Source organism: Gobius niger (genome assembly GCF_951799975.1).
Source record: "Gobius niger genome assembly, chromosome: 10".
Taxonomy (NCBI): Eukaryota; Metazoa; Chordata; class Actinopteri; order Gobiiformes; family Gobiidae; genus Gobius; species Gobius niger.
In genome coordinates this window covers 9,385,559-9,410,160 of record NC_136861.1, presented here as the reverse complement: position 1 = coordinate 9,410,160, position 24,602 = coordinate 9,385,559, and the positions used below count along the sequence as shown (strand labels likewise).

Here is a 24,602-nt window from a genome sequence, read left to right as displayed (position 1 = left end):
AGTTGTTAAGTACCACGTAACAAAAGCTGCTAACATCCGGGTCAGTGTGATGTGACGAGGGTGAGGCAGTTCTTATGCATCTTCCGCTTCCGGGTATTAGCAGACCGGCAAACATGCAAGAGAAAAACCTAAAAAACTCTTAAAAACAACCATCAATCTTTCTGAAACTCAACGGAGAGTTACTGAACCTACTTATTTCTCAGACTCATTAGCCGAAAATGCCGCACCTACTGCTAAAAAAAAGTTATGTTTACTAAAGTCACTACTTCCGGGGTTAGCGTAGCTGCTGCACCGTTAGCATTTATCTCCGCTAACCCGGATGTACCGCTTTGAGTAAAAATGACTTTTATAGCAGTAGGTACAGTATTTTTGGCTAATGGCCCTGATAAATAAGTATGTCCAGTAACTCTCTGTTGAGTTTCAGAATCACCGGGCCATCACTGTGACCAATGGGACGAGCTTTCCTGTGGACCGTCCCTGTCAGGTCCAGTTTGTTCTCGCTCTCCTCGTTTCGCAAGGTCCAATCAGGAGGGGAGAAACTTGATTCTTTACTTTCAAATTTCTCTCTCACTCTCACATCACCTTGCAATCTTACAGACTATCACTTTAAAGTATGGCGAGGTATGAAATGTACATCATTTCAGTGTTTTTTTCCCCGTCATTCCCACATTATAACATGATGCTTAGTGGCCATTGGATGTGTAGCCGACCCCCCAAAAAGCAAAAAGCAGAAATTGAAAGTGATTTAACATTTTTATACGCTAATTCCTTTGACATTATCTAAATAGCAGCTGAAAATATTTGGATTGTTAATGAACCGGCTACAGAACAAGCTTCCCGGAGTAGCCCATTTGCCAATATGACTGCTATATCATATTGGTGTAACATATATAACGATTTACGAGCATTTAGAAGAGAGTTCTGCAGCTGAGGAATGGTGGAGAGTTGCTCGAGGGCAGTAGCAAGGGGCATTGTTAATATTAAACAATAGGGTCATAACAGGCTCTCATAAAGAAAGATCTGATTTTCCACAATGCTGATCTCTCTAATACTACCCCGCTCTAATACATGGGGGCCATGAGCACTTAATCCACGCACTGGGGACCCAAAACAGCTTAATCTAATCAAGAGTCAGGCGCTTAATTACCCCCCGACGAACACATGATCACATCCGTCCACTTTATTAAGACGGCAATTAGCCTTTTGCTTTCTGTCATTTACTCCGCAGCACCGGGCCTCAGGAAAAATGGAAAAAGGGAAGGGGGAAAAAAAAAGAGCTGCACCTCAGCATTAGAGAAATCCCACGAAAAAAAAATAAAAAATCTCGTCATCACCTGTCGAAAGAGAATTAGCCGCGTTGGAGGGTCCTGGCTGCCCCGGGGCGACTGGCCACACGAAGGGATTTCCAAGTGGCAGCTGTCTGCGCGGGAACAGGCCACGCCGGGGAGCCAGGCGAGAAAGTTGGGCCAATTAGAGAAAGACGAGAAGTAGGACAGCGAGGAGGAACCACCACGTGTGCTTCTGGATACATATAGATGTTGTTCAGTACAGTATGGTCGCGTTTACAGGCGTGTGTTACTGGAATTTACCCATAATGGTGTCAGCTCTGCAGACACTGAAAACGTGTGAAATAATGATGGTGAACGTTATCTTTTTGATTCGAGCGTCGTTGTGACCTCGCGTAATGAGCCATGTGCTCTCGGAATTAGCCTCACTATTGTTTGTATTCACACATGTGGCATCTGACTGGATCCCAAGCATCAAAATGGGATGGGACAGATACAGACGCCATCTCTAGAATCGCCCATATATGGTCATGTTTGAAAACAGTTAAGGGGGAAAACAATTTGGAGAAAGATCTAAACTTTCTCTAATTATTAAAACTACTTTAACAAATGCTGAATTATGAATATAGTTTTCTACTAAATAAAGATACAAAGACATGGGGAGGAGCAAAGTGGTTCAACAGACCATAAATACATAAATAACGGAGAATGCCAATAGAATGCTTCATATTAGCATCGTGCTATTGCTAAATATCCATATGGGCCCAATTTAGACTTGACTTCATTTGTATTTGATAAATAAGTTCATATTCCATGAGAAATTGTTTCCCAAAAGATTCTGTTTTCCCCCTCGGCGAGGCCACGCCCCCCTTCTATGACACGATGCCGTCTGTATCTATTGTGAAAAATGGAACAAACCATAGACTGAAGGAGCCCAACCCACAACCTTCTTACTAAGAGGCAAAAGAAAGTATAACCACTTCTTCTGCATCGATAGGTTGCGTTCAAATTCTAGAATTCAGCATCGAAGACGGAGGACGGGGGTCAACATGACTCTCATCTGCCGTAATAATCTTGGTTAGACGATCACGCCCATGTTGTATATGCTGGGAGCCTGCAAGTCAAGTTCATGCGGCGTTCCTCAGGGATCAGTCCTGGGCCCTATCCTATTTATAACATACATGCTGCCACTCGGTCATCAGCAGACACAACTTTTTTCACTGCGATGCTGATGACACACAGACATCAGAACTGCACCAAACTCTCACACGGCCCTTACATGCGTTGCTGCTTGTCTTGAGGAGATAAAGGCACAGATGAGCAACACCTTTCTCCAGCTCAACAGTAGCAAAACTGAGGCACGACTTGTTGGCACCCCTCACCAGATCACCAACTCCTCCATATCCCAGCTCTCCTTCGATGGTCAGGCCATTGCTGTCTCCTCCTCGATAACCAACCTTGGCATCAGGTTTGATCAATAAATCACCTTCGACGACCACATAAAAACCCTCTCCAAGACCTCGTTCTATCGCCTCCGAAATATCTCCAAGATCCGTTCACTCCTAATGGACTTTTTCCTGGGATCATCCTAATGCAAGTACACAAGTATGAGCACATCGATCCAATTCAACTCTCCTTCTCACCCATAAATGCATCAGCGGCCATGGTCCATCATACCTACAAGAACTCATCCCTCTCTAAAGCTCCACCTGCACCCTGAGATCATCCAGCGGCCGGCTCCTCCAGGTCCCTTTCACGAAACTCCGAACCATGGGTGATAGCACCTTTTGTTCAGTTGGAATAGCCTCCCTGTGGAGCTATGAGAAAACAATTGCACCCAGGTTCATATTTGCTGACAAAGAAGATGTTTTGCTTTGTGTTAGTTTTTGTGGGTGCGGATTGGCCTAGTCATGATGGATATTAGCCATACAGAAGGTCAAAACATCTTCTTTTTTTACATTCAGCTTCCCTCCACCTCAATGTAAGCCCTTAAGAATGTTGTGATGTTGCGCAAATGCGACTTCTACTTCTGCAGTTGATTTCTAAAGTCTGTATCTTATGCTCAGGACTAACCTATCCGGTGGATCAGCCCATTTTGCATGTTTTTGTGCTTGTGTTAAATCCGCTTTCGCCACGCCATCTCCCCCCGATCCAAGCAGCAGATGTTGGTGTTCGAGGCTTTTGTTGTCGTACATGTGAGTCTCGCCCATCGGAAAAGTCTCAGCCTTTGATTTGTGCCCGGCTCGCTTTTATGACCAATCGCTCCGTTTGAGTGCAGACCCAATCGCTTTCCTCCCCTGTATTTCCACGGCTGTGCTCAGGGGAAGCGTAACATGCCCGGGTAGGTAGCAGCGGCCATATAACACCTTCAACATCTCGGCGTCCATTTTTTAAGCTTTACTCTTCGCATTCACAGCCTTTTCTGCCGCTGCCCACAATAACCAGGGCTTTGGGTTTAGAAACGCTGAGAGCCGGAGAGGCACGAGTGATTTGTGTAGATTTCAAGGGACAGTCTTTCAAAAAAGCATAATTTTTTCATACTCACCGGGAAGACTGGCGTAGATAGCACGATATTAAGAATTCATTTTCATAAGGATTCATTGATGTATAAAGCCTGACTTATTGATTTTATTAAAGCTGAGACACTGCAGGTGAGTAGGCAAAAAATGTCGATATATATTTCAAACTTTTGCCGTGGATACTGACATAAATATGAGGTATATACATCAATGTCTAAACCGAGCACATTTCCTCCAGTTTGGCTTTACCCAGGTCTAAAAGCTTCTCGAAAAATGCGTCAAAATGGCACAGAAAATGAAGATAAAAATATATCCAAAAAGCGACAAAGAGTGACAAAAACGTAACAAAAAAAAGCAACAAAGAAGCAACAAAAGAACGACAAAAACATGCAAGAAAAGCAACGAGAAAAAACAATGAAAAAGCAACGAAAATCTCACAAAAAATGTGGCGACAACACAACACAAAAGCTACGATCAGCTTTATAGACCTGAGCTTTCAAATAAGGCATTACACTGCAGCTAAAGCCGAACTGGAGAATATGCACCCTTTTAAAGAGACGAGATGCAAGTTGGTCATTTTATACTCACTACTGCCCCTTCAGGTCTTACATGTAACTGCAGTTTCTATATTAAGCCCGTGCATGACGGCACTTGGGACCCAAAGTACTTTTTTAGTGACAGTGCAGGATTTTAGAGGCAGTTTTGGTGAAGAGGTCTGGGCTCATTCTACACATTAGGACATGGCTGGAGCAAGTCGGGGGAGGAAAATACATAGTTTTAACATTTTAAACTCCGTATAGGTTAAAATTGCCAAAAATGGCTATATTCTCTGCAACAAAATCTAATTAATGAATAGAGCCAGGTTTAGTTTAATGGCTTTATTTTGTTGAAATATTTGATACAACAAATTTGAGTTTCTTGTTTAATTGAAAAAAAAAAAAATCTATAAAGATCCAAATTTTGTTTTGTGTTTTTTGCTCAATAAATCAGACTAGGAATAGGAATAGGAATAAACTGTTTGCAGGAGCTACTAAAGAGGAGATATTGTTGAAAGAGTGTAAAGAAAACCTCATTTTGAGTAAACGGGCCCTGAAGTTTTGCAACATCTGCACATACGCTTTTATATTTCTCCAGTCTTTAGCCACTGCTGTCTCCCGAAAAGGAAATGACCATATTTGGGCTACAGCGTCATCTCGGCCGCCTTTCTTGCTACACGTGGATACCAAACTTGTCAATATTTGTGAATGAATAAGTAAAAAATTATAATGTGTTATTTGCCCTGCCTTAATCTGCTTATCCCATCGGTCCACGTTTTCTGCTGAACCCAGGGGGGGAATCGCCTGGCCCTTTCTCGCCCGCTCCCTCCAGCCTCGCGCTCGCCGCTGCATCGGTGGGAGGAGCCGCGGAGAGGTTAGGAGCGGCGCGGCGCTGCCATCCGTCATGCTCCTGAATAGGTTTTGAGGACAATAAACCTGTAGCGCCCAGACGAATGGAGACGAAGTGCGCTGTCACCGGGCCGCGATTTATGGCTCCCAATTTCACTGATCTCCCGCGCAGAAATGAGGACTGATAAACAGTGATTAATCGCTTTTATACACCATCTTACTCCCACCAAAAGTGTATTAACTGTAGCTATGATGATTTCCGAATGAATCCGGGGGCCGCGGGAGTCTTGTTTTGCCGTTTGTCTTTGTTGCTTGAAGGAGAGACTGCAAAGTTAGACGAGACGCTGGGAAATATATACTCCGAAATGACTCGGATTTCTCAATAGACTTCCCCTGCTGAACGTTTAGATTGTTTTACTTGTGTGAGCTGGTTTACATGAATGTGTTTTAGTTCATATTCATGTATACGTTATTGTTCCTGTGGGGCAGAGTTTCCCAAAGCCTCCACATCTTAAATGAAGTTCACACAAATGCATTTACCGCTACAAATCTTTACCCTGAATTCATTAAAATTACTTTATGTGTGATTCTAAACGAGAAAACGGTACTAGTACTTTTGAATCGAGTAAATTAAGCCAAATCCAAATCCTCCAAATCAAGAGTCACATCAGCTGGAGGTTATAGCCCCTTGAAACCGGAGGAAAAGCACCCGGATACAAGGAGAACATGTTTCTCTGTAGCTTAGAGTTTCTTGACAAAAACAAAATCAAATTGGTTGTTTTTGTATTGCCTATTATTGTTGTCTCACAGGGTTGCACCAAACTTCAAAATAGAGTGAAACAAATACCCAATAAAAACCAAAGGTAGTGTCCAAATGAGCAGATGGAAATGTGCTCCAGGCAAATTGATACACTTTATAACAACTACACCTTTTTTAGCCTTAATAAATGGATTAAGTGTTAATTCATCATGGATTAAAGTGATAGTCTGGAAGTATAAATGTTTTACAAATGTTATAAAATGTGCAAAATCCACCACCTGGTCTTGCATGTTGATGTAAAGTAATGAATAATATATGTATCATTTTTTGTGGAGCCCCTCCCTCCCGGATCTTAGCGACTAATCAGACTCTAGTATCCTCCCGTGTCGACCAATAAGACGAGCTTTTCCTGTGAACCAGCCTGTCAGGTCCAGTCAGGAAAGCGGGGGAGGAGCTTGATCGTTGACTTTTAAAAAATTCTGTTCTTTCTGGTTAATTTGATTGTTTACTTTCAAATTTCACTTTTCTCTCCTCACTTTGCAAACTTACAGACTATCACTTTAAGGCTAAATAAGGTGTAGTTATGATAAAGTGACACTGATGTATTTTTAAGGCCCTACATCATGCTTTATTTAAGTTTTAAAACTACTTTATACCCTTTTGTTTTGGTAGTTTTTGGTTATACAAAATGGGAGGAAAGAGTATGTGAACCCTTTGGAATAGATACAGACGGCATCTCTGGAGTCGCCCATATATGGTCATGTTTGAAAACAGTTAAGGGGGAAAACAATTTGGAGAAAAATCTAAACTTTCTCTAATTATTCAAAAACTACTTTAACAAATGCTGAATTATGAATATAGTTTTCTACTAAAGAAAGAAACAGACACATGGGGAGGAGCAAAGTGGTTCAACAGTCCATAAATACATAAATAACAGAGAATGCTAACTTGATGCTACATGTTAGCATCGGGCTAATGCTAACGGTTAGCTAGCGCGAGCTACAACTGCTGTTTTTTCACTTCTACTGAACAATCTGCTGTGAGAAAATATCCATATGGACCCGATTTACACTTGACTTTATTTATATATGATGAATAAGTTTATATTCCACCAGAAAATGGCTAAAAAGAGTGACAAATTGTGTTTCTCTAAAGATTCTATTTTCCCCCTCGGCGAAGCCACGCCCCCTTCTATGACGAGATGCCGTCTGTATCTATAGTACATTTCTGCCTAAATTGGCCATAAAATGTGCTCTGATCTTCATCAAAATCATAACAATGAATAAACAGTGGCTGCTTAAAGGGCTGAGATGCAAGTTGCTCATTTTATTCTCACCACTGCCAGATTTTGCACGACACCGGACCAATTCGTTCTATAACTTCAAACTAAATCGCGTTTTACTTCTCTCGCGCGCACCTTTTTTTTTTTTTTTACCCGGCGCCTCTGTATTTACATTCTCCAGAGAGAGCCTCGCAGCGGTCATTAGGACTGTTTTGCGTTCTCCAAAATATGTATCTTATTTACGTCGCCTTCTCCCGCAGCTGGCAAGCATATGTCGTCGTTTAGGCTTGGCAAACTCCGGCGCCGCGTCAAGACGACTTGAAAAATTAGCAGCCAATAAATCACGCTGCCCCTCCTGCTTCCCGCGCCTCGAGTGGTGGACCACACTGGCGAAGATTTATGGCATGATTTGGGAAAGTGTGTGCGCCGAGTGAAAACGTGGGGGGGTGGGGGGGTGGGGGAGAGAGCGGGGGAGCATGTATTAGAGAAGGTGTTATACATAGGTTATCAGCCGCCGCATTCTTAAAAGGGCCGTATGTAATAATATAGCTTTAATGCATTCTGAAGGATTGCCCCGGTGTTTAGAAACAGCCGTCCGAGAGGCATGACAAAGGACTTACCGGGCTGTGTTATGGAGACGTTCACAGGATGGAAAGCAGATTGATCACTTTGTAGCATTAAAAAGGGCTTATTTTTATTCATTTGTGCATGATTTCGTTATTTCCTGTTATTTTAACCTCAACTGTAGACTTTTGCAGTACCTCAGCGCTGATGTTTTGTGTGGCTGTGTTGGTTTGCACTTCGAATTGGCCTGCATGTCGCTTCATAACTTGCATAGAATGAAGCGAACTATGAGTGAACAAAAAAGTAAAAGACAATTCTCATTTAAGCATATTTCTTGATTTAGTCTGAAATAGGGTTGCCATGATAATTACTATAACTTATTGTTTAAGAAATAACAGATTAACAATATGTACTTTCTTTGTAAAACTTGAGCAGCTTGAGTGGTTTTATAGGAGTTGAAAGTATCGAGTGTCTATCGTTTACCATGATATGTTCCTGCCTCAGTATATCAAACTTCAAAATGTGCTCTTGTGACAGGCCTTGTCTGATGTATATCAATCAATCAGTCAATCAATCTTTTTTTATAAAGTGCTTTTCATACATGTCATGTATCACAAAGTGCGACATCACTTTATTTTACACTACCTTGATACATTGTACCTAACTAAATTTAGAACAATATAATGTGCTCTGTAACAATCTGTAATAACTTGTACCTATGGGTGAGATACACAATGGAATAACTTGTATTAGTACTTTGTAGGTATATAGTGTAATAGGACATGAGAGCCTTAGGGTTAAGGTTAGGTTAAGGGTTAGAGTCTTATTACATTATTTGTATTTATTTATTAGTAGGAAAAGCCCCTTGAGATGTAGCATCTCGTTTACAAGGGGGTCGTAAACATAACAGGATCAGCAATAAACAAAAACAATCACAGTAAACTCATTCATACCTACACATTATGTACCTACAAACTACTGATACAAGTTAACCCATTGTGTATCTAACTCATAGATACAAGTTATTACACATTTTACAGAGCACATTACACTGCACTAAATTTATTTAGGTACAATTTATAGTGTAGTTATAGTGTATAGTGTAAAATAAAGTGTTACCCAAGTGCTTTTCAGATTTAAAAACATTCCCTATAGCAGATGCGTCAGATACGTATGTTAGAAAGCCACTGATCTGATCTACTCGAAATCAAGGTACTTCAAGGAACACATCAATCTATAATTTTTCCATCAACCACAAGACAGCAGCAAAGCTTCATAGATACAAAGCATGCTAAAGAAAAGGCTTAGAGCAGTTCAGGACCATGGACAGCTCACAGTGCTGGTTCACTGTACAGTAGTTCATGACAGTGCAGAAATCAGCACCATGGACAGCTCCAACACCTGGCTTTTCTATCTTTTCAGTGTTTGGAGCCGTGATCTCTCTCAGACTGACACTAAACTGAACTGCTGTGGTCTGCAGTGTGCTCTCTGTGTGAGTGAATAAAGTATCTGCAGCAGAGAGAAGCCCGTCTGTGTCTTCACATGCGCGTGTTCTTATGTGTGTCATGTATGTTCAGAGTAATGATGAGGCTGAGACGCTGAAAACAAGGCCGCGCTAGTGGGAGGAGCGAGGGCAGCGGGGCGGCTCTGGGGGGCGAAGGGTTGGGGTGAAATAAAAATGATCGATGAGTGCTTTCTGTCATGGACAGTTATTTAGGGGTTGGCCGTAAAGCTGTCCGTGGAATGAACAGATTTTAGTCTAATGAGCAGAAAGGAAAGCCGTTAAAGCGGTGCGATGTGCTCAGCACTTCTTCCAAATGAAATAGTACCATTTCCCCCTCATTAAAATGCAAAGGGTTCATATAACATAGAGCAATAAAGCTGGCATGTGCAGGCAGGAGAGATAGGAAAACCCCACTGAGCTCATCTCGCTCCTCCATTACTGCAGCAGAAGGAACAGGCCCTTCCATGAGCCCGTGCCAACAATATCGCTCACTCAATCTCCCTTATTCGGTTAGCTCTGTAAAAGTCAATCTGGTGCACTTGGCAAATCCATCCACGGCAGCAGCTCACAATCTGATAAGAGTTGCAGGGCGCTTGCTCTTGAAATCATTTTTCCAGACTTACAGTTGCACACAGAGCAAACAATGGCGCGGCCCGCTCAGCCACTCACAGCCGCGGGATCATCCACTGCTTATCGGGCCGCCGCCGCACATTCACTTTGATTCAGAGGGAATTTCGTGTTCAGCCTCCTCGGGATCAACACGATTGCGGGGAATGCTCGCGCCACACTGGGATTGGCGGCGGCTGATAGAGGAGCGAGGGGGGAAACACGGCGCACACAAGTCCCCTTTGCAGGATCCCCGCCGCACCGCACTCCCAAACCAGATTCTCCCACATCCAAACCACAAGACGGCATTCAGAGTACGGCTCAGGCGGAAGAAAGTGATATTATTTACTACGAAAATAACCCCGTGAGTGTTTGGCAGTAAAATCGTGGTAATCAACTATCATATACTTCTCTATTGAATAACTAACTATCCACCATTCATTTCCCATTCCGACTAGATGCATTTAGATTGGCATTTATTGGACCTATAATCTCATAGAACGACTCCCTGCCGCCATTAAATATATATCAATAAACTAATAAAAACACAGTGATGGAAAGGCTGTTTGATCAAGCGAGCGATAACGGCAGGCGCTCAAACGTGAAGGCGCCATCGCAGCCCAAACAGTCCCTTTGAAAACAGAGAGTCAGGTGCAAATTCCTGTCTTAGCCATAATGCAGCCTGTGTACAGTAAATACAGCAAAACTGACAGTGGTACAATACAGTGTCGTCTGCTAGTCATCACACTCTTAATGGCTTTAATGACTGGCTTTTTCTTAGCTTGTGTTTACAATTTTATGCTTGTAAGGCCGTGTGAGCCAGTACTAGAAGAGGACACTGTTCATTTTCAAACAGCAGCATGTGAAGGTTGTTGTGCACAGTGCGATTAATGCATTTTTCCACTTTTGAAGGCATAAACCTGGGAGTAAAGATCGACCGGTGAAAGGCTAGACTTCACAATGAGGTTTGTAGTGACGGATTCAATTAAAAGTTCGAAATTTTTCGTCCACTGACCATGAAACAGAGGCCGAAATATGCGCAACTACAAGATAAAACATGGAAATAAACTAGAAAAGACTAGAATTCAAAGCGTATCGGACTTGGTTTTTTGAAATATTACGTGGTTTAAAGGAGGGTGCCATGGTCAGAATTTGGAATTTTTTGAATGAAATTGTTTTATGTTGTAAATTGTTGGTGAGTTTCATAGAACTCTGACTTGTTGAGGCCCAGTGGTTCAGTACGGCAGCACAGCAACAGTTATGGCTATGCTAAAGTGGTGTGCAAAAGTATGGGCCCCCTTTAACTTTTCGACATTTTGCCATACTATGGACCATAAACATAAATATATTTAATTGAAATTTTATGTGAAAGACACACACTAAGTGACACACAATCGTGAAAAGTGTGATGTGCAAAAAGTATAGGCCCCTTTACTTTTAGTGCAACTAATTGCCTTCAGAAGTTGCCTGATGATTTCTGAATGATCACATGTTGACCCAATGACTAAATAGAGTCTACCTGTGTGCAATCTAATGTCAGTTCAAACACAGCTGCTCTGTGATGGTCTCAGAGGTCTGTTAAGAGACTTTTGGGGAGCATCATGAAGTCTAAGAACACACCTGACAAGTCCGGGATAAAGTTATTGAGAAGTATAAAGCAGGTTATAAACCTAACCTTAGGGTTAGGTTATAAAAAGATTTCCAAAGCTTTGAACGTATCTCAAAGTACAGTTGAATACACCATCCAGGAATGGAAATGGAGTATGGCATCACTGCAAACCTACCAAGACCCAGCCGTCCTCCTAAACTTAGGACAGCACTGACCAGAGCTGTTAACAAGAAGCCTATGATGACCCTGGATGAACTGCGGAGAGCTACAGCTCAGGTGGGGGAAACTGTCCACAGACCAACTATTAGTCGTACACCACACTGGTCAAACTTTTGCATACCACTGTATATAGATCAAATCCTTTTCCAATAAAGAAGCAAACCAGAGAAAACTAGCTAAATTTTTAGCTAAATCTTAATATCGTTAAGCAACTAGTCGTACGTCTGTTAATAAAGATCCCAAATAGTTTAAAAAGTGGAAAAAGAGCATCAGTCTCAATGCGCTTCGTTAGTATTTCACTTACCGGCGTAGAGTTCAGGCCCATAGACGGCTCCCACCACCGGGTTCAGCTTCCATCCTGCTCAGACACACAACAGAAACAAGCGTCGCATTGAAAACCATCCTCTTTTCAAAATCCGCGTCTCACGACCAGAATCCGTCTCGTACCGTTCGTGTAGGGGTTGGCCACCTTCTTGTTTGTCATCACTCGTGCCGTTGCGTTGTTCACCTGTTTCAAAAGCGACAAAAAAAAACAAAAAACGCAGCGCGGCGATCAGTCAAACTTTACATCCCACCCTTATGGGATCTTTTACTATGGGCTTCCCGGTGCAGGCAGGCAGACAATCCATAAAATAACAAAGGAATAAACAACTAGAATGGATTTTTTACGAGCATTAGCATTTCAGATTTGGTACAGAGGACTCACAATTACTCAAAAACTGAGAGTCGAGGCATGCACCAATTACTGACACATATGAATAAGATAAAAAGGCATCCCCCTCGGAAAGATAATCAGTAATTGCTTGGATAAACAAAGAAAAGGAAGAAAGAGGGCTTTGATTTTCTGCTATTGACCTGATGGGAATGACAGAGTAGGGGCCTGCTTCAGGAGCACAATTGGAGCAGGCAACACTAAACGATGGTGACAGGGCAATGCAAGTGTTTGTCTTGAGTTCTCTCCCCGCTCAGTGATGGCATGCACTCATTCTGCCCCGTCAGCGACTGATGGACACAGTCCCGGCTGACAGAGACACTTTTACACACCGTTATGCATGCACGCTCAACATGCACACGCCCTCGTGCACGTGTGCTCATGCGCGCGCCACATGCACACGCCTCGTGCACACGCCCACATGCATGCTCCTCATCAGGGCCGCTGACAGACTCGCGGAGACGGAGGGCGCCGTTCCTGGGGCCGCCCCACGCCTCATGCTCCCGACAGTCAGGCACATTCCAAACACACATGCGGCTGAGGAGTTTGGGTTCAGAGTCTGGAGCATGCGACTTCCTGTGGATCACATGGGATTTACTTTGGACAAATACCACCAGCGCTGAGGTGACGAACCTTTGCTCTTTCTTTTCCCAGTTGAAAATAATACTTTGTGCCTATGTTAGGGTACGATATGAGCACTTTAGCTAGTCTATGCATAAGAAGGCCTGTCACGATAACAACATTTGAAGATCAATATCCTGACAATATCACTGAGGGCCACAAACAGAAAAATATTCAACAACTGGGCCGCACTCAGTACTGTAGAGGTCAGATATGTAACCTCACCTCTATTGTATTAAAGTGAGCCAATTCAATAAAATGTTGACTATGCTTTTTAATTGAACATTTTTAAAGTAAAAAAAAAAACAGCCTTCGTCACAGCTTTCTATAAATGGATTTTAATTTATTTCATATATAATCAATTATTTATATTTAAAAAAAAATCTAAATAATCTATTATATTTTTAGAAATTTGCAGTGGGCCGTGGGCCGCAGTTGGCCCGCGGGCCGTAATTTGGACACCCCTGCTCTAAAGCAAGACAGTGACAATGCACTTTAGTTCTACATGTGCCCAACCACATGCAGAGAAAAACTTTGCAGAGAAATATGAAGAAAAACGGCTAATAAATGTTGAACCCAAAAATATATTGTTTATCAGACGATGAGTCGATAAAGCAGATATGGGCAAACTTTTTGATGCAGGGGCCACATTGGGTTTTCTATCTTGCTTAGAGCAGTGGTTCCCAAAGTGGGGGTCGGGACCCCTCGGTGGTTGGATGGGGGTCCCCAAATGATTTCAAGATGAAACCAAAATAAAAATGCTACTGTTTTTAGTATTTTTTTGTATGTAAACCAGCCAATAATTTGTGAAATCCATTCAATTATTCAAAATAAACTGTTTAGATGCATATTAACTTGATTATAACATGTTTTTCGTAAGAGGCAATAACTTTATACAATGGAGATCCCGAGTTGTTTATGTGTCAATTTTGGGGTCCCAGCCAAAAACGTTTGGGAACCCCTGGCCTCGAGGGCCAGACCAGGGCTATACGATGCTTCAAACAGGCACAATTCTCAAATCGACTGTAATTGCCTTTTTAAAAGCAACAATATAGTTGCAGTTATCTCTTTTCATGTCAATGTCAATGGGTGTCTTTCCTCCATTTTAGGCAATTCAGATTGGGCTTTCTCATCTTTTGTGGGCCAGATTGAAGGGCAAGACGGGCCGCATTTAGCCCCCAAGCCGTAGTTTGCCCACCCCTGTGATCAAGTCATTATTGTGACAGGCCTTTGCATAACAATGATAACCCCAGTGCAGATCAAGGGGACCTGACTCAGGAATTCGCCTAAGCTGTATTTGAAGTTATGCTGCAGATGCACCACTGAGCTGTTTGAATGATGTAATACAATATAACGTGGATTGGAAACAGGTCAGGGTTTACCGTCACTGTTGTCCTACCAACAAATCTAAAAACCTGACCCCTGTTGATGATATTTCTCAAAAGCAACCTCCCATGTCATCCACAGAAACGTTAGGACATCTCCTTCTTAGTTGTGGGTTTTAGTAGAGAAGCAGGCAGTAAGAAAAAGTGAAAGCACCTCGATTTTGCGTCCCTCTACGATTGTACCGTTTAGTTTCTCCCGTGCGCGATCAGCATCTGTGCTTGTCTCAAAAGTTACAAACCCGAAGCCCTTTAGGTGTTATAGTCGGCGGCGGCAGAGGAGAGAAAAAGGGGGGAAAGAGACGGACAGAGAGACAGAGAGAGAGAGAGAGACAGGTCAGCAGAGTGGAGGCAGGTGCTGTTAGCTACTTTAGATTAATTATGAGCAGTTAGCGAGGCAAACACATGAGAGAGACAGAGACACGACCCCGAATGCGGAGCCAACCAACCTGCCCGCAATTACACCGGCAAAACACTGGGTTAGCGCTTTGTAATGGGCCGATAATTGCCGAGCGCGACTTTGAGGAAACGGACAACCTTTGAACGCGGCGCACAAAGAGACAAGGGTGAGCCGTTCTCCCTGGGAAATGTGGGGCGCGGACTTTGATGATGCAAAATGCTGTGAGGTAAGGTAAGGGGAAAAAAAAAAAAAAAAAAAGTGCCATAGCTAACCGTTTATGCTAATGTCCTGGTAATGATGGGGGCAACCGGCGAATCGGAGGCTTACGATTCATCTAAGGACAAAGGCAGGAGTGAAATATCGGCGTAAACCTGGACCTAAACCAGCTTAATTAAACTGATGTAGGCATAGGATGTAGAAATGAAGCTTTCTTAACCCATACTCTGCAAGATTACATAATCAGTAGGTATTAAAATCATAAAACAGATGGTATTTCTTCTTAATTCTTGACAAAACAGTGGACAAATCGTCAACAGTGTGTATAAACCTTCTATTGGCCGTCTCAGTATTGATATTTTATGACTTAATCACCAAAGACAACAGTGTGAATTGTGCATATAAAACAATGAATATGTGGTTTACATTTTTGCTATCAAGAAGTGGGAGTGAAAAAAAAAAAAAAAAACAGCTCTGAAAGGGCCCGAGTGGTTTGTGGACTTGTGGACACTTCCGGGTTCTATCTATGATGTAACAAAATCCAGGAAGTGCAAATTGAAATGTTTCTGGAGTAAGAAAGGAAAGAACGCAATAACTGAAATATCCTCAGTCAAGCAAAACACAAAATACCTGGTGAGAAGACAACAGTATAAGAAGGTTGAAAGTCGGAAGAAGTTGATTTTTGCAGGATATGTCTCCTTTGAGACAAGCTTTAAAATATGTAAATACTGTACGTATAAGATTATTACTCAGATTACATGTAATAACAAAGCTGGTTCATTTGGTCAACCTTTTTACATTTGCAGATGAAAAATAAAATGTTTATTAATTGACGAGATACATTTAGGTTATTTTTTTCTAAATTAAAGCAGTACTAAGTAACTTGTTGACCTTAATAAATCCTTTCCGTAGTCCCTCTGGGGTTAATACCAGAAAACCACAATTGCAACTTTCGCTGCCTCCGGGTTGGAGCCACCAATACACACTAATAGAATCAGGAAGAAGAAGCTATCAGGCTAACGGGCACTTAAACAGTATTTACAGCCAAGTTTGAGAAAAAAAAAAAATCTCCATTGTGTAATTGTATGTACAATATCCCTCTCTCCCTTTGTCTTTTCTGTCAGTGTAGTATTTACTCTCACGGACAATTAATGAGTAAAAAAACATAACATGCTACGAAACCTGGTGCTTATGGCCTCTAGCGGGAAGTGTCTGCTTTAATGCCGTCATGAAAAAATGTCCAATATAACTATTTCTTTGGATTGAGGACTGATGATTCCTCATATCCATGAGTATTGGCTCTGGTGTTTCTGATACTGCAAAATCCGCGATCCCTACTGCGCCTACTCCCGCCACTACCTCCACATTACTCCTACTACTACAGCCATTACCGCTGATCCTACTACTGCGACTGCGTCACTGGGGCCCGCTCTGGGAGCAGTTCATTTCACCCGAGTTGGAAGAAATATCGTCGGCGTAATGTGGCTTTATTGATTCAAAAGGCGAGCGGGCGCAGATGCAGTGATAGCGGATATTGACCCGAACCAAAATACCTCCAGCCCACAGCTCATTTCAATGCCCCGCCCCCCTTCTTTCCCTTCACCTCCCTCTTTCCGATCCATCTTTTCCCCGGGATTCACCAAATTCTCGAGTGGGGATGGTTTGGGGGAAGAGGTTAACATGACTGCCAGGTATTTTACTTCATGTTTTACTTCATGTTGGGCAACTTGTTGTCAAAGCAACGCAGCGACATCTCCATGGAGACGGTGATGTCCCGCTCCAAAGCAAAGGTACAAGTCAGGTCTGGGGAGAGGGGAGGCCCGCTCAAAGCAAAGACACATGTTTTTAGAGGGACTTCTCATCAATATAAACACCCATAAGGAAATGAATTATGTGGAAATGCTTAAATGCTATGCAGATTAGCTTTATTGCTCTTGGGAGTTCATGAATTTTACATTGTTAGTTGTCGTCCATACTCAATAATCACTTTCCTAAGGCATTTCTAACCAAAACTGACACTAAAACAACAGATTTGACTGGTATCGGCATCAGTGAGTACCTAAACCCAACCCTATCCAATACCAAATTTTGCTTTCTTGGGCTATGCAGATATTAAAACCCCTAATGATCACATTAATGTAATGTTTTTTTGCCCACATAGAATCAAGCAGCATCAGTCTCAGTGCACAGACTTTGTTTAATCTGCATAATGAGCCATATACGCTTTGGCACATTTACAGGCTGCTTGTACTGTGGTATCGGACTGGCTCTCTCTATCGCCGACTAGTATCGGATATAGGATCAGGTTGTCAAAAACTGGTATCGGAACAAAAACTATTTCTATCATCCCCCCATTTTTCACAGGGATGAGCTCATGAGCAGGTGTGTCCAACTTTCAGGGAGGATAATGTTCTTTGGGCAGGTTTTGTTATGAAAATGCAGTTGTTCTTTTAATGGCGGCAGCAGTGTTTGAGCTAGCCCCGCCCCCTGAACGAATCGCCAAACATTTAGGAAGTCCTGACTTACTCTCTGCCACTTCCTTGTCTCCTCCAATCCTTCCTTCCCTAACTCTCTTCCTCTCTCTCTTCCATCTCCTCCACCCCCCACCCCCTCTCTCCCCCCGATCACTGCGTCTTACCCTGGCTCCCCCGGGGCCTTTGTCACTGCCTTGAGTTATGTGAACTGGGATGCTGGACCTCTCGAGCTCAGGCATTAAGATATGCTGGCCAAACAAGTCCCGTTCCTGTGGTTACTATATATATATATATATATATATCTATGCGCGCACGCTGTAAAGGTGTATACGGGTAGAAAATAAAACAGAGGTGGGTTGGAGCGAAGTGGCCGAGGCTTATAATTGCTCGGGGATGTAATACATTGGAGAGATGGCGCGCGATCCTGTATGCAAACGCAGGGCTTTCTATTTTCAGCATAAATAACGCGGTACTTGTCCTTGGGGGGAATGGCAGATAAAGGAATACGTTAAAAAAGGGGAAAAAAAGGAGAAGAATTGAAGCCAGAATTAATCCTGTGGACGTTCACCTGGTTGTGGCTTTACCCCTTTCGCGCTCACTATCTTTTTTTTTTTTTCTTCTTCACGATCCCGACGCACAAATAATTAGCTTACAAGAAGGGGAGAGCGCCCGCCGCCCATTTTTCAAAGCAGACAAACATATTGAATGCAAATTGCCAAAGCTTCATAGGAAATAGATTGTTTATTAATGGCCTGGTAGGTTCATTATGTGGCAGCGGTGCACAGTCGGGGAAGGGAGGAGAGAGGCATCATGGGTAATGGCTTCATGGGGTGTCAAACAATAAATGCGTCTTAAGGCGGACGGGACGGGTTATCCAGAACTCCAGCTTGCCTTGGTGTTGATGAGGTAGAGATGGTTGGCTTTTGACACACCAAACTTTTTTTTCTTTTTTGTTGAATTTTCTTGAAAACTTATCAGGTGGTTTGGGAAGCTGCACTGCAAACGCCCACAAATCCTTGAGCTACACAGGTTCATGGGTAAGAAGTTCGTGCTGGAGGATTGGCCAACTGTCTGTGTCTTAGATTGATGAGAAAAGTCCAAAACCTACCCAAAAAACATCCACGTAGAAAGAGCCTGTGATATTGGGATTTCACTTTTTGCAAGGAACTTAAAGCAGAACTAAGTAACTTGTTTACCTTATCCTTTTCGTAGTCCCTCTGCGGGTAATACAAATGTCAATGGTGTCTCCGACCCAGAGGCTCCAATACACACAAATAGAATCACATAGAAGAAGCTAACAGGCTAACGGGCAAAGCTAGCGCCACTTAAACAGTATTTACAGCCACGTTTCAGCAAAAAATATTATGTCCATTGTGTAATTGGATGTACAATATCCCTCTCTCCCTTTGTCTTTTCTGTCAGCGTAGTATTTACTCTCACGGACAAATAATGAGTAAAAAAACACAACATGCTACGACACCTGCAGTAACGCTTATGGCCTCTGGGGGCTTGAGTTACTTAGCACTGCTTAAACAGTGAGTGTGCATTTGAAGTGTACATTATTATTGGGTGAAATGTTACGCAGTGTGGCTTTAAAACCCCGAGTCCATTCATAGCAAAGATACATGTTTTGACATATTCACCAATAGAAAAATCTGAATTTATTATAGTCTCTTCCTGGGGAGATATGGAAAAAGGACATTGTTTTGTGTACCTCTGTAATGATATTTTATGTAAAAGTATAAAAAGAAAGACGAAAAAGACAGGAAGGAGGGAGGAACTGGGCTAATCTGGATTTAAAATTGGCCTGGAGCGCCATCTGAAGGCAGCAGTGGGAATGATATGGCAGTTTTTATATCTTTTTTTATAGCTTATTTTGATCTAAATCCTGTGTTATACTGTATGTTTGATGTTGCACGATTGTACAGAGAAAAATGAAAAAAAGAGAATGAGAAAAAGTTTGTGAACCTGCACTCAAATAATAAAAACGCATTGAAAACAAACCTTCGCTTCCATCTAACGGCAGGCTAGCAAATCAATGACACGCTTTGAGCACGAGAGTTTTGTTTTGTATTCCCTCCATGATGCCATAAAATCCAGGAAATACACACGATCGCATTTAAAAGCTAAAATAAAAGTACATTTGCCTGCGTCGACTTTTAAAAACCCCTTTTTTCTCTTTAGTTTGAGAAACGTCACGCTGGTGCCGCTTTGAGATTCCGCCTCCATTGGCCTCGGTATCCGTTTATATGAAATATAACGCTATACTCCGACATTGTCTCCTTGCATGTTCCCACAAACGTTACACAGACATAATTTAGGAGTGGGCCCGGGCCGCGCGTCGCCCCAGCACTCCCAGGTATGAATGGAATCAATAGTATTCACGGCTGAGCGGAGGCTGTCTGCGTTATGAATGGAGCGCCGTGGAGCTTAGTACAGTCTATTAAAGCAACAGCTGCATGAGGCGCACTGGGCCGCTCACTCCGCCGCGGGCCTAACCTGTCCATGGTAGGTGGCTGGGAGACGGATACCGCTGCAGAGTGGGTGGGTGGGTGGGTGGGTGGGGGGGGGGGGGGGGGGGTTATGGGGGGGAAAGGGGGGGAGCGAGCAGCAGTGTTTGTTTTGACGACATATTTTCATTTCGTTTTAGTGTCGGCCTTCGAGATTTAGGCACAGGACTCTTTTCCTTTGTTTTAGTCGACAAATATTTCATGTAAATTTGGTCGACTGAATGTTACTTCGAGGCGAGACACGGCAGGTTACAGTAGTTTTAATGTCCTCACCCTTTGCAAAGCTTTTTTTTAATGAGATTTCCCGGAAATACAAGCCAGTTTTTCCGATGCTTATCGATTCACAAATATTGACATGTTTGGTAACCTATGAAAGGCGACACTGTAATCCAAATATGGTCATTTCCTTCCGGGAGAGACTATCTTGTCTTGTACGTAATAGGGCTGGGTATTGTTAAAAAAAATAATAACTTTAAGTACTGGTATCAAGTCCAAGTCAAGACCTAGTTTTGATGGTTCAGGGACAGCATTAAAGGAAGTTACTTGTTTCAGCTCAAATAAGTGATACAAATTTGGCAAAAGTAAAGTATTTTAGTATAGGTATCGAAAAGGAATATCTTTCAGGTATCGGCATCAAAACAAAGTATCGTTAAAGTATTGGTTACAGTGAAATGTAACAGTACCCAGCCTTATTACTTAATATAATGAGGGTGTTTTCAGAGGAATTTAAATTTCTACAGAATTTTCTCTTATAAAACCTCATTCAAAACCAAATCCCATCTGAAATTAACATTTGTAAACATGACAAAAAACTTTTTTCCTAATCTATTGCACTCTACTGTAATCTACATCTTTTTTACCCTATTCACCTGCAGCGTCTCGCCTTAATCATATTCTCTGCTTACAGACTAGGGTTGAAAGATATATCGTTATCGTATCAATATATCAAGATATGAACATTCAAGATATTAATATTGAAAAAGTAAGATATAAATGATAGATTTTTATCAATAAAACTGCACCCATTTTTTCAGAAAAATGCTTGTTTTTCACTATTTCACCATCAATATTGAGATAGCTGGCATACATATCGAGATATGAAATGTTGTCCATATCCTTTAGCCCAAGCACAGACCTCTTCCTTTGGCAGAGAGTTTGCATGATATGAGACGAGGACAGGGCGATATGGCCTAAAAACTATATCACGATTCTAAAAAAGAAATATCACGATAACGATATATTTGACAATATAATTGACAATGGAATTTTTTTTTGAATTACTTCAAAATCCCAGCCTTACGCCTATTGGGAAGATTCATTCAGTGATATTTTATTATTATTACTTTTTAACAGCAAACTAATTCCCTCACAAATATGATCTACTGAAGCAGTTTACATCCTTCATTTCATTTTACTTTTTAAGCACCTGTCCCCATGTTCTAATCTAACGGTTTGGCCCACCCCTTTATGAGGCTCTTTCAATCTGTGTCACTGGAAGTTCAGATGTTTTTTGTTTTTTTTAGTTAAGTCCCTTCTTTTTGTTTTTATTTAGTCAACAACAGAAGACCTGGAGATTCTAGTCATGTTTTTGTCGCACTACCTACTATTACTTTAGTCGGCAAGAATATTACTTTGACCAAAGCTAAGTTGAAACATGTTGGCCATGGGGGAGGTAAAGACAGAGAGAGGGGCACAATCTGCTGAGTGCAGTGGTTGAGGAGGGGGGGGGGCGGCGCACACATTTAGATACAGCTACATGAAGCGAATTAGCTCGTGCGGCGGTGATACACAACGCCGCTCTCCCACGGCGAGAGAGATGGGCCTCGCTTTGAGCAGAGTGCGTGCGATCAGCATTAGTCAGCAGGTAATTACCCACGCTGCACCTGCACTAACGAAGCGCGCGCGTGCGTTAGCACGGGTTAGCGTTAGCATCGCCGGGTTCAAGTGCGTGATCGGGGGCTTTATTACCGACGCTCTCAGACGCATTCGTCAGCGGGTAATTAGGAGCTTCGCGGGGGGTCCGCCGACAGGTAAACGCGGAGGAAGACTTTATGAATGTGATCAGCTTAATTGGCATCGCTGTGTATTCGCGAGCAGTCACGCCAGAAGTTTGGCGCTAAAGACAAAACGCGGTGCGACGGCATTAATAAGGAGCTCCATAGGTCGCCGCTAATTGGTAAAAGTTTGGCATTAGCGAAAACATGATGAAAGTGCTTTAAGTTGTGTACCGCCGAGGTAATTGTGAACACGGGGGACGACTTTAACGCATTAGGCTGATTAGCTTTTTTAGATTTCCAATTACCGACAAGATATATGTCAGGGCGGTCGGAGCAGGTGTAGTCAGCTCGTTTTTAGCGAACAAATTATGAAGACTATACTCTGACTATCTATCTATCTATCTATCTATCTATCTATCTATCTATCTATCTATCTATCTATCTATCTATCTATCTATCTATCTATCTGCAGCTATAATAAACTAATGGAGATTTTACACCACAGTGTGTCAAATCTATTTACTCAGCAGCTAACTCCACTTTTTACACTGTTTTTAGCTAGTGTTAGTCTATAGAAAATGTATGCTAACAGCCACAAACATGGCGTATCTCCATGGTAACAGTGGATTCTCCTGAACTCTATTGAAATTTAGTAAAAGTAAACAAAAAAGTAGTTGGAGGACGGGGTACTTGAGTACTGTGCGTGCCGTGTAACTGTTTGAGGGTAAACGTTTGATTTAGGGTCCATTAGTGACAAAATGTATGAGAAACAAATTTTATATGTCCCACAAAAATGCCAAAAAAAACAATGTACATGAAACATAACATGTCTCTCTCAAATGTCACATGAAGCTTTATCCATTTAAAGATTTACTCGAGTAAGAGTCCAGATACTTCATTACAATTTTACTCAAGTAGAGGTAAAAAGTACTGTATCAAAAAAGTACAATTACCTCAAGTAAAAGTAATTGAAATGTGAATCAGTACCTACTCACATAGTAGAACATTTGTTTTTAAGTTTTTTAGTTTATTTATTGGGTGAAATGTTTCACTCTATGGCTTTTTTTTTTGCAAAACAATAACTTTTAAACTCACAATAACATATCCAAGTTAAACGGGCTAGATGCAAGTTGGCCATTTTATACTCACTACTGCCACCATACGTGTAACTGCCCTTTCTAAATTAAGAAGGTGCATGACGGCACTTCGGACTCAAAGTAACAACTTTTTGAGTGACAGCTCATTCTACACATTAGGACATGGCTGCAACATGTAGGGGGAGGAAAATGCTTAATTTGAACATGTTTAATCTCTGTGTAGTCCCTTTAATGCTTCTACTTTTTTGAACCCCCCAAAAAATGAGATTTATAATTGCGCCCTTACCTTGTTTCTACAACTGTTCATTTTATGAATCTCAAAATTGCATTTTCTGTCTGCACAAAATATTTCAATTTGAAGTTGCTACACTTTTGAAAACACTAATAACAGTTAAATAACGTGTCATCTGCAATAACTTCAAAAACTAAAAGATATTTGTCTTATTTTATGTTGTCTATAAAACTAAGACACCATACTAGCTTTCCACTCAATGAATAGAATAAAGAAACAAATGTATTTTTCGAACAATCCCTCCAAAACTCGTAACTTAGTAATTTATTTAGCCAAATCACAGCAACATATTTCCTGGAATGTTACTTCGGTGGAGATTTGATTTGGCGATAACTTTGATAACATCATTGATGTTATTATAAATGCATCCTATACCCATGTTGTGAATGTAACTGGAGCCTCTCTCTTTCGCTTCCTTCCAGCTTCACACTGCATTAAACCTCCAGTGCCACGCCTCCACTATAGCAGCTCCAACTTTTACACATCTCTGCGCATCTCCTCACATTACAGTACAGGGCCCCCCCTCTCTGAGCTCGTTCCGCGCCCCGTCCCGTAGCCCCCCCTCCCGGGAGACTGCAGAGAAACAGCGCGGACCGCATTACTCCGCGTCTCCCGTCGCCATTCCACATCCCGGCCACACAAATTTCCCCCGAGGTACATATATACAATCAAAAAATGTGCAATGAAAACCCCGCCAAATCAGATCTGAAGAGGCAGGATTTGATTTGTATCCATTTTGGTGAGATTTCCCGCGCTATAGCTTCTTAAAGGCTGACGCTAGTAATATCCAGGTACATATATTTCAATGGAACGGGGGATATTACGGTTTTACGGCATCCCTCTTGTTGACAATTCCCACGAAAGAGGCCGAAACAAAAGCTTGGTCTGTGAATGCAATAAGGCCGTTTCTTAAAGGGATGATCACATTGAAGCCTTAAATAATCACTCTGTGGGGTTTTGTTTCGCCACGTGAAACTATAGGCCCTTTTCACTTATTTATGAATTTAATAAAAAAGGCCAGTGGTCATCCAAATGTTTTATATCTTCATTATAACTTCTCTTTGCCACAAGTTTGGAGATATTGTTCTGCAGTCTTTACTATGAGAATATACGGGAACTTTAAAGCCAACTCAGATCATTCCCTTTTCCTAAGTTTGCAGGACATCA

At 42.0% G+C, this 24,602-nt stretch overlaps 1 protein-coding gene across 4 annotated transcripts in view; it reads right to left on the bottom strand.

Annotated features, from left to right (window-relative positions):
• LOC306968938 (RNA binding protein fox-1 homolog 3-like) overlaps nt 1-24,602 on the bottom strand; it is a 1,481,628-nt gene that overhangs the window by 59,857 nt on the left and 1,397,169 nt on the right. For all 4 annotated transcript variants that reach the window (XM_079564526.1, XM_079564524.1, XM_079564525.1 and 1 more), the window contains 3 exons: nt 14,607-14,699; nt 12,182-12,242; nt 12,039-12,092 (listed from right to left, as the gene is read on the bottom strand). In XM_079564526.1, the coding sequence (XP_079420652.1) occupies nt 12,039-12,092; nt 12,182-12,242; nt 14,607-14,699 (208 nt within the window). The remainder of the gene's footprint in view (nt 1-12,038; nt 12,093-12,181; nt 12,243-14,606; nt 14,700-24,602) is intronic.